The 10,588-nt window shown below is 56.4% G+C and overlaps 1 protein-coding gene across 3 annotated transcripts; it reads left to right on the top strand.

The window, feature by feature from the left end:
• Window positions 1-1,025: 1,025 nt before the first annotated feature.
• FAM131B (family with sequence similarity 131 member B) lies at window positions 1,026-7,822 on the top strand (the record flags this gene model as incomplete). 3 transcript variants are annotated; one of them, XM_082846190.1, is made up of 7 exons in its annotated part: window positions 1,026-1,095; window positions 4,173-4,282; window positions 4,586-4,621; window positions 4,935-5,028; window positions 5,341-5,538; window positions 6,988-7,131; window positions 7,350-7,822. In XM_082846190.1, the coding sequence occupies exons 2-7, from the start codon at window positions 4,229-4,231 to the stop codon at window positions 7,820-7,822; spliced, it is 999 nt and encodes a 332-aa protein (XP_082702316.1). In that variant the 5' UTR covers window positions 1,026-1,095; window positions 4,173-4,228. The 3 variants fall into 3 exon arrangements, with proteins under 3 accessions (XP_082702316.1, XP_082702314.1, XP_082702315.1); XM_082846188.1 differs by lacking the exon at window positions 1,026-1,095 and adding an exon at window positions 1,515-1,640; XM_082846189.1 differs by lacking the exons at window positions 1,026-1,095; window positions 4,586-4,621 and adding an exon at window positions 1,515-1,640.
• Between the last annotated feature and the right edge of the window lie 2,766 nt (window positions 7,823-10,588).

The raw sequence follows: 10,588 nt of genomic DNA, 5'->3' as shown, positions 1-10,588 counted from the left end.
AAATAAGAGAGCAGATCCTGCCACAAAGTGTACTGGACAATTAAAATCTAAGCCCACCCGCCACTGACCTTTCTCTCTTCTCTCTCATGGTTCTATAGATATAGACTTGGTTTGTTTCTTCATGCACAGAGACCAAAGATTAGTTCCCTTTCCATCATCCTATCTCCTAGATCTGCAATTAAATTATTAGTATCTTCCCCTACATCTCTCATCTGGGATTCCACAGAAGGCAGTGGTTACCACCCTAAAGTTTAGCTTCCTATTCATAATCTAAAGATCAAAAAATTGCATCCGTTAAGACTTGGTCTCTCTCCCTGTTCCAGGTCCTCACCAGGGCCCCCTGGCCCACTGCCCTACTACTCCCTGTCCAACCTCAGGAGGGACATAAGATCAGGTGGGCAGCAAACAGATCCTAGATTAGCATTTGCTTCTGACATTGGTGCTCGCCAGGTCGGCTCCCTCGAACTTTGGGGTACTGCTTAGATAAAAGGGTCTCCTTTTCTCATGCGACTTTTCTGGATTCCACTTCTTGCCTGCTGTAACTGTAGTGCCCACCTAACCCTTGCCACTTAGATGTCTCTCCGTCTCTTACCCAAGAGGCCCTTGGTACCTACCCCATCCGACCCCACTAGCCCGAGGGCAATCCACCCCGCTCTTGCCCGCCTCTGACATCCTTGCGCTCATTTGTCAGAGAAGGCCAAGGCTCAGAAAAGTTACACTGGATATAAAACTGTCTCCTAGCCAGCCTCGGGTCCTGACATTTTTATTTCCCTCGAGATGGGATCGAATTATCTTCTATCCCCCTCCCCGATCATAACTGGAGTAAGATTATCTGCACCATCCCCACACCCATGCCCGATTTTCCCGCGAGCGCCGAGCACCGGCAAGTCTAAAACACGATCCACTTGCGAAGACTTCGCGATCTGTTTGGGTGGATAAAACAGCGCACGGGAAACGCAGAGCAACCGGAGTGCATCCAATCACGCTCCCGTTTGGGTCCCAGATGCAGCCCCAGGAAGAAAACAAGTGTTTGCGGAATTTAGCGGCCAAGGCCCTTCATCCAGGCTTTATTCTCACTCCCGCCCCACTTTCTCTCTAGACATCCCCAACCCCGAGCCTCAAAGTCAATCCCCCAGATCCGAAGGGTGGGCCCGGGGTTCTTTACCCGGCTCCTGAGACCCAAGGCGGGCATCCTCCGGGTCTCCAGCAGCCCCCGGGCGCGAGCCCAGCGGGGACCCGGCGAGCAGCCCCCGAGCGGCTCTGGGGAAGGGCGAGAGAGGCAAGCGGCGTCAAGGCCCCCAGACAGCCCGGCTCCCCGAGGGAGCGCCGCGGCGGGGTCAGGGGCAGGGCGGGGAGGCGCCGGCGCAACCAATCCCCGGGCCGCCCCCTCCACGCCGCCGCGAGCCGAGCCGGGGCGGGGGAGCCAGGCGGCGGCGGCGGCGGCGGCGACGACGGAGGCTGCCGTGGGGAGGGATGGAGAGGGGAGGGGGGAGCGGAGCCGAGCGGAGACAGCCGCGGCGCTGCAGAGCGGCTGGGGCGGCGGCGCGGCTCCCGGTGCTCCCCCCGGCGCCCGCCCCGCGTCGGTGAGGGCCCGGCCTGGAGGCCCGGAGCCATGGGCTGCATCGGCTCCCGGACCGTGGGTGGGTACCGCGGCGGCGCGGGCGCGGGCGGAGGCAGGACTCGGCGGGGTCCGGTCCTCCGGCCCCTCCCCCACCAATCCCCGCGCCCCTCCGGGTCCCTCTCTCCGCACCGCCCGGCCCCGCCGCGCTCCCTCACTTTCCCTCTGTGCCCTCGCGGTCCCTGCCTTCCTCTCTCCTCCCCGTTCTCCCCTCGCGCCTCCGGGCCTCGCATCCCTCTGGACTCAGTTCTCTCCGTCTCCCTCCGGCTTCCTTCCATTGCCCTTGCCCAGGCGCGGTCCCTCTCCATCATCTCCCCGCCAACCTTCTCTCTCCTCCGTCGCCCTCCCCGACTCTCCCGTTCCCACACCCTCCATCTCCAGGCCATCGGCCTCGACTCTGCCTTCCCCAGCGCCTCCTCGCCCCCCCCTCCATTTCTGGAGCAGCCCCTGTTTTAAGGACCCCCAGTCTCAGTCTCAGCCCCGAGTCCCTTTCGCACGCCCCCGCCCCCGCTCCGCCTCCATCTGGCTTGGGTGTTTTGCCCCCATCTCTTTCCCTCTCCGTTGCCTTTTTCGGTCGTTTCTGCCTCCCCCGATTTGCTTTGTTCACGTGCATTTTCCCTCCGGGGCGGGGGCGGGGTGAGCCTGGTGCCTCGGGGAGGGGAATGGGTTCCACGGCCGGAGGCAATGGGGCCGGGCTGGGTTGGGGTGGAAGAGCCGGGGACGCCGTGGGGAGGCGGGGGGTTCGAGGGCCGGAGAGGGGTCGGGAGCCCGCTCCCAGGAGGGTGGGGCTGGCCGAGCGAGGGAACCCGGGGACCTGGCTGCACCTGTCGACGGGGGCTGGCGGGGCGGGGCCAGCTCTTTATTTACCTTTGACCGGGGAAAGGAAGAGAGGCGCCTCGGAATTCTTCTCCCCTCAGCATTTGCCTTGCTACCCAGTGCCTTCTCCTGCACCCCGTACACCCACTCCGCTCTCACAGCTCAGCAGATTGATTCAACCCTCTCCCAAAACCCCCAATTTTTCCCATTCCGACTCCCAATTTCTCCCGCCTACATGCCCCAGTGACCTCAGGCTGAGAGAATAATTCGTATTATTATCACAAACAAACTCACTCTCCGGAAGCCTGATGTCTCTGAGACCCGATTTATTTCCATGGATACCCCCACTTCCTCCTCTGCTTTCACCTCTTCTCTGGGTTCTTTCCCTCCCCCTCCCTGCCCCCCATGGCTCTGACTCAGCTCTCCCTCTTCTACAAAGGCCACCTCCCCTCACCCCTCTCTCCCACTCTGCCCTCGCCATCTCCCTTCCCCTCAGAGGTTGTCCTCTGCCTGCCCATTCCTGCTCTGTCTGCCCAGATGTCCATCTTTCCTCTTCCCTTCCAGCCACTGGTCTGACCCATCTCACCATTCCCCTGTAGCCCCAAGGGAGAGTGTGCCCACTTCGGAGGGGCCTTACCTCTCTCAGACCTGTCAGGCACAACCCCTTCCTCTTGCAGCAGCTATGCTGTTGCCTGCCGAATGCCTCCTGGTGCCCAAGACCCCATTCAATTCACCCCTCCTCAAGAGTGGACGCCTAATCCTAAATTCAGAATCAAAAAACTTTATGTGTAGAAAAGATCTATAAGGTCAGGTGGTTCACTTGGGTCTACCACCCAAGAGATTCTTCCCCAAGGCTTCCAGTTGGCATACCCACCCCTCACGGCAGCAGTCCCCCTTTATGAGGAGCTGTGGCCTCGGCTGCAGAATTACCATCTTCCTAGGTCCTCCAGTTTGCCAGTCAGCCCTCAAACCCTGTCCACCCTCTCCCGTTGTCTTTTGTCTTCTCTCTGACTCGAATTCCTATTCTTTTAGTTCCTATTTTAAAAAGTCCCCTGCTCTCCTCCTGCTGTCCCCCTTCTCTCCTCTTGAATCCATCACTTGTCTCCCAAGAGTCAGGTAAAATGATTCCATCTCACTCTTTGCTTTCTCTGCTTTCATTGCTTCTAGGTGTACACACCCAGCTCTTGCCTCTATCCCCACCAAATCTCCTTCCTGTCAGACGAATCCACCAACTCCTCTGGAGGATCCACTAGGGAAGATGCAATCCTTGCACCTCACAAATAATAAGGCCAACACTTAGGGAAGCTTGCCCCTGGAAAAGTTCTGCCCTTATTTGTAGGAACATAATAGAGGAAAAGCACAGCTCCCATGCACTCCCATACTGAAACCCTCAGAGATTCCTCAGGATAGAATGGAGACCTGTTTTCCTTCTAAAACCCAGCCACTGACCCTTCCATTTAAACAACAACAAATGAGGCCATAGAACACTTTTTCCGAGTGTGCTATTCTTGACTGAGCTCAGCATTATTATCTCTCCTAACAAAAATTTGGGGCGAGTGGGGATGTAAAAGAAAATAGGCAATCAGAAGAGGGAGTGGTAGTGGGAGGGCAGGGAGGGGTCTGGAGGGCCTGGCCCCCAACTGTGGCCTCAGCGTTCTGAAGGAAAAGGACAAGGACGGGCCTTCGGGTTGGGCATAGGGAGGTGAAAGGGAAGCAGCTAACCATCTGTCCATCTCAGGAAATGAAGTGATAGCCGTGGACTGGAAGGGCCTGAAGGATGTGGACCAAATCAACATGGACAGCACCAGCTCGCTGCACGGGAGCAGCCTCCACCGGCCATCCACTGAGGTGAGGCCCTCCGTGCTCAGCCCCCCTCCCAGAGGACCTCGAAAACACCCCCAGACCCACCATGCATAAGCCTAGTCCTTCGGCCACCTTCCTAAATTCCAGGACAACCTCCCAGACACACCTTCAGACTGACGCTCTCACAGAACATTTCTCCTCCTTTCCTCAAACACAAGCCAAACGCTCCACGCGGAGATCCCAGTTCCCTGTGTTAATCTCAGGAAAGCCCTCTCTACCTCACGCCCTTCTGGAAGCCCCTCTGAGGAAGTGCCCCGGGTACCCACTCCCTCTCCTCTTTCCTCACAGCAAACCCGGACTGACTTCTCCTGGGATGGCATCAATGTGAGTGCAGCTCCCCCCAGGCCTCTGCAACCCACCCTACCTCCTCTTCCTTGGCCTCTCCCACGTGCTGCCCTAGCACACAGCGCCCCCTTCCTCCAGCGGGCACTGGGAGCCCTCACATTCTTTAGCCACCCCCAAACTCTCAAGGCTGGTTGGGGGATAGGCCTCCTAGGGACCCCTCGGGTACAATGGTAGCCTGATCGCCCGCCCTGGCTCATATCCTTACTCCTGGAAACCGTGGACTGTCCTCCACATATAAAGCACCTTATATCTTCTTATTCCTCCGCCCCTCCTCCCACATTCCCTGTCCCAGCTCTCCATGGAGGACACCACTTCCATTCTTCCGAAGCTTAAGCGAAACTCTAACGCCTATGGCATTGGGGCCCTGGCCAAGTCATCGTTCTCAGGTGAGACTCCGACCTGGGGATGCGTGCAGACAGGAGACTCCCTAGGGGCTCATGCTTTCAGTGTCCCTGCCCCTTCAGGCCCGAAGAAGACCCTCATCCCCAGACCCCGGACCTATTTGCCCTTTCTGTCAAGCCTCTCCCATCCTCCAGGCTGCCCCTCATAGACAGAGTCTTAGGGCATACCTGCCCCCTTCATGGGATGGAGTCCCACGGGGACTAGGGTGGGGGTGATGGCGGGGGCGGGGGAGGGACAGATCTGGTGCGGGTATTGTGTGATGTTCTGGAGCACCTGGGGAATGTCTGGCCCCTCAGGGATTTCGCGAAGCATGAAGGACCATGTGACAAAGCCCACAGCCATGGGGCAGGGCCGGGTGGCTCACATGATCGAGTGGCAGGGCTGGGGGAAGGCACCAGCCATTCAGCCGCAACACAGCCACGAGGCCGTGCGCAGGGATACAGATGCCTACTCCGACCTCAGCGATGGCGAGAAGGAGGCGCGTTTCCTAGCAGGTACTTGTTCCCCAGCCCCTCAAGAGACACATTTTCAGGATGGCCAGAGACCGACCCTTCAGCCTGATCCCCTATGGCAGGACTGGCTCTGTTCATGTGATACCATCAGACTTAATTTCCCAACTAGCTCTAATTTCAAGGACTCTGACTTGTTTATTCTAAGTACCCTCAAACTTATTTTTATTATTGTCTCAGAAGTTGAGGGGAGTTAACATGGGATTGTGGGTCCACCTGATGCCTTCTCTCCTACATGGTGGGACTGTCCAAACCCTGGGTTCCCTCAGTACAGGAGGAAAAAAAAAAAAAAGGCAGGTATCTTAGGCTTCAAAAGTCTGTGCTTCTACTCATGTTTTATGACGAAAATGAAAGAAAAGCCTTGGGGTTCTCTTCTCGCCTTTGCCCATCAGCACACTGCAGTCATGAATGCAATTACAGGTCACATTACTCGTGACAACCACCAGATCAAGGGACCTGGGTGAGGAGAGGGTGTGTACAGAAGAGCTTTTAAAATTCAGTATAGGTACGAGGCAGGCATACGGTGTACCTACAACCCTGCCCGAGCCCTAGTGGCAGATCTCGATGAGATACCTAGGAAAAATGATAGATCTGGAATAGACAAGAGGGTTCTTTGGTTGGTGGTGTGGGTGGTGGAAGAAATATCAGTGGGGAGGGGAGACAAACATGTAGTGGGTAGTGTAGGGCAGCTAGCAATGTAAGCTTCAACTTCCTCATGGCTTTGACCAACATGGGAACCCCAAGTCTACCCATCTTCGTTATTCTATCCTTCCTCCCTTGTCCTTCCCAGACCTTGAACTTGATACCACTGTGGACCTACAATCCCTCCCCTTTAGACTCCTCTGGCCTTGACTACCTAGCACTAGCTACCATTCCTAAAAAAATTCCAAAGCTAAACTTCTGGAAATCCCCAATTTCAATCCCTTAGGATATCTCACCAGAAGACCCCCCCAACTCTTTCCCCTAGGAATCCTAAATCTGACCTTCTGGGAAGTCCCCCACGAATTTGCCTTGTTTCGGGGCATATACCAAGGCTGTGCTGTCCAATACAGTAGCCACTGGCCACATGTGGCCATTGAGAACTTGAAATGTGGCTAGTCCGAATGGAGATGTGCTGTAAGTGTAAAATATCGACTGGATTTCAAAGATTTCGTATGAATAAAAGAATGTAAAATACCTCAATACTTTAATATGGATTCTACATTGAAATGATAATGTTTTATATAGATTAGGTTAAATAAGATGTATTATTAAAATTAATTTCACCTATGTCTTTTCATTTTTTTTTTAATACGGCTACTAGAAAATTTAAAATTGCATAAGTAGCTTGCGTTATATCTCTATTGAACAGCGCTGCACTGACGTCCCCCTGCCCCGTGCATGTGTCTCAGGCTTCCCCGAGGTATCTCGTGCTAACTACGTTTCTTCTCCCAGGCGTCATGGAACAGTTTGCTATCTCCGAGGCCACGCTCATGGCCTGGTCCTCCATGGATGGTGAGGACATGAGTGTCAACTCCGCCCAGGAGCCATTGGGCTGCAATTACAGTGACAACTACCAGGAATTGATGGAGAGTCAGGGTGAGGGATGGTTCCAGAATCTGACCCCAGAGGCCTAAGAGGCCTCCTCAACTATCCAGGCTACCTCCATGCACCTCTGTTCTAAGACTTCCTGTTCATATAGGCTTTCCTACTCCCCCCCTCACCCACCGCCCCACACCTCACCCTCAATTCTCTGTGCTGTTGTTACTGCCTTTGATATTCTGTGACCCCACCAACCGCCGTGATTCTCTTTACAGATGCCCTTGCTCAAGCCCCAATGGATGGATGGCCTCACTCCTACGTGTCCCAGGGCATGTACTGTCTGGGGTCATCGGATGCCTGGGAAGCAAGCGACCAGTCCCTCATTGCCTCTCCGGCCACAGGATCCTATCTCGGCCCTGCATTTGATGACTCACAGCCTAGCTTGCACGAAATGGGACCTTCCCAACCTGCTTCGGGATACGCTGCTCAGGAGCCTCCAGCCTTGCTGGGGGGAGACACTGACTGGGCTCCAGGGGTGGGCGGGGTGGACCTGGCCAGGGGCCCTGCCGAGGAGGAGAAGAGGCCATTGGCGCCCGAGGAGGAAGAGGATGCGGGATGCCGGGACCTGGAGTCGCTTTCCCCACGAGAAGACCCCGAGATGCCCACCGCTCTCAGTCGGAAGGTGTCTGACGTCACATCCTCAGGCGTGCAGTCCTTTGATGAGGAGGAGGGAGAGGCCAACAACTAGCTTCCTCCCACTGAAGGCCCCACCTTCCACTCCCACCTGAGGGGCATGGCTGCAACCACACCCTCCCTTCCCCCAGCAGTACGGCCGAAACCTGGGCAGAAGACTCTCACGAGCCCAGGAGTCCTGGCCAGCAAAACGGAGGGCCGGGGTGGGATTTTATCCAGGCTTGCACTGTAGAGACCACAGGTCCAGGAACTGAGGCCCAGGCAAGCAGATGGCCATGAACTTCGCTTGGCTGCGGGCTTCTGGGTCTGTGGTGGTGGAGCTCCGGCGTGTGTCCTGAGCACAGGAGCGCAGAGCGGCCCGTGGCCGGCCCCTGGATCTCAGTTCTTTGCTCCCTGATCTCGTCTTCCAGGAGCCTTGACTGCAGCTGCCTGAAGGCCTCCTTTGTCCACGTCACTCTTGCTTTTCCCAACTCTGTTTTCTCTGGCTGTGGCCCAAGCTCATCCCTCCTATGAGGAACAAACCTCAGGGGCTGTGGGACATGGTTCGATGGGCACAGGGGAAGCAACGTACAGACCCCGTCTCCTCAGAGTGAGGTGGCTCTGCCCTCAGAGGTAACTTGGCTTCTGAGATCAGGAGTCACGGAGGAGGTGGACGTGGCCGCCGGGATGCACAGGGGCACAAGGCCTGTCCAGAGACCAGGCGGTCACTGGTGAGACCGAGGACAAACATGGCCACTTGTTCTGGGATCTTGACTATCCTGTGGCTGGAAGGAGGACCCTAAGGATATGGGAAAGGACCCCACCAGGGCTGGCGACTCCAGCTCTTGCTTCCCTTTTCTGCCTTCTTCTGTCTCCTGCTCTGGGAGCCCCGGGGCCCCGAGGTGGTGGGGGGGGAGGGAGGTGACACAGGATGCAGGTGTCTTGGCTAGACGGGGAAGCATGAGGCTGTGTCTCCCTCCATCTACCCCTAATTCTCTGGAGCTGTTTACACTTTTCTCTCTGCCTTTTCTACATTTTTATAACTTCTTGGGGACTCAGGGGTGAGTAGGGTGGAGGGAGGGGTCCGGTGCTGTCAGGCCCCCAGCCGGGGCAGGGTGTCTGCCAAGGAGGAGCGTGGGCTCTGGGCTCCCTTGGCCCCTCTTCACCTCCTCCCAGGACTCCCAGGAGGGCCTCACAGGTGTCCCCCCCACCCCCCGCCCTCCCCAGGCCTCCTGAGGAGAAGGAGAGGAGGATCTGGGTATTCTTCCTTCCAGGATGTTTTACAATGAGGCATAAGCCCCTGAAACTGCTTGCCCTCCGCACCCACTCTCCATTCTGGTGGGGACTTCTGCACAGCCCTGGAGCCCCAGCACTCCTGTAAGACGTCCTGAGGGCAGAGGACAGTGTCGAAGGGTAGAGTGAAGAGACGGCAGCACACTGCCCCTCCCCTGCTGCAGCGGTGTCCCAGAATGAGGAGGTTGAGAGTTGGGGTGCTTCTGTCCATCTGTGACCCCGCCTCCGTCAAGCCCACAGTGTCATACACTTGTGCCCCTGAAACGCAACCGAGGCCAGGTCCACATCTTCTGGGGAGGGGGAGGATGGCTACCTGAAGTTGGTTCTTGGAGGAAACAGGAGTAGGCATGGCGAGCACAGGTAGCTGAAGTCACCTCATCTAAAACTGTTAAAGGGTTGTGCGTGCTCACGTGGCCTCTCTCAGGCCCTCGCTGCTGGCCTCGCCCTGCACTCCTGCTGCAGGTCCTTGGGGTTTTGCATGTCACAGTTCCCTCCTCTCACGGGGTCCCGTTTCCTTATCTTGTGCAAACTGCCCTCTCTAAGGCATCAGCCTTTTCTCTTAATCTCACCCCCTTCGTGTCCCATATTCCGCCCCCGGACCACAGCGGACGTCCAGTCCAGGGAGCGGCTTCATGCAGCACGGTTCCTCTTTCGCTCAGGGCTCTGTGGAGTTAGGAAAGGTCATCTAAAGCAGTGTTCTTTCCTCCCACCTTCACTGAGGAAGCCAAACGGTCCCTGCTGGTCCCTGCCAAAAGACGACTAAAACCCTGAAGGGTTCTAGCAGAGTTCGGACGTGAGCGTGAGCGTGGCCCAGCATCCCTGGGTGCTGGCATCGCTGCTGACCAGAGGTCGGGCGGGGGTGGGGGGAGGCGTCTCCACTCTGAAGAGGGAGAAAACCTGAGGAGCTGGCCTGAGACCCTCTCAGGACTCTTCTGGAGGGAGGAACTGCCTCTCTGGTGCTGGGGAGGGGGGCCAGGGTGCATGGGGTTTGCTTATAGCCTATTTTAGGGGGAGGGGAGGGGCATGTGCAGGAAGAGGCTGTTGGGGGATGGGGGAGGGTTGCTTTTCCCTTGGGGTTAAAGGCTGTGCCGCACGTTTTACAGCAGTCCCAGAACGGGGCTCTTTTCATATCATGGTGAATGAAACTTCTCTTGCTAAATGATTTTCTTCTGGTGTGGGGGGGTGCCCTTTCATTTTGAGTTCACTTTATTAAAGGAAAATCCAAATCTTCCATCCCTCCCCTCCCCCCGCCCCCGCCCCGCCCCCCCCTCACCCACACCTTCCTTCTTATCCTTGTGTCAAGGAGGGAATCTTGGTGAATGAGTTTATTACCTCTTCTCACCCCCACCTGTACATCCCATACTCCGTCTTCCAGGTCTAGGGAATATCCATTTTTATGGCCAGTCTTAGCATGTTTTCTTAATGTGACATTTCCACCCCAAGCCCAAGAGAGATTCTATGACATATATTACAGAGAGAATTATATATAAATATATATATAAATATTATAGATTATATACACATGGGCTTGGGCTCGAAGGCCCACTGC

Source organism: Leucopleurus acutus (genome assembly GCF_964270905.1).
Source record: "Leucopleurus acutus genome assembly, chromosome: 9".
Classification (NCBI taxonomy): domain Eukaryota; kingdom Metazoa; phylum Chordata; class Mammalia; order Artiodactyla; family Delphinidae; genus Leucopleurus; species Leucopleurus acutus.
This window is presented reverse-complemented; position numbering and strand designations above follow the sequence as displayed.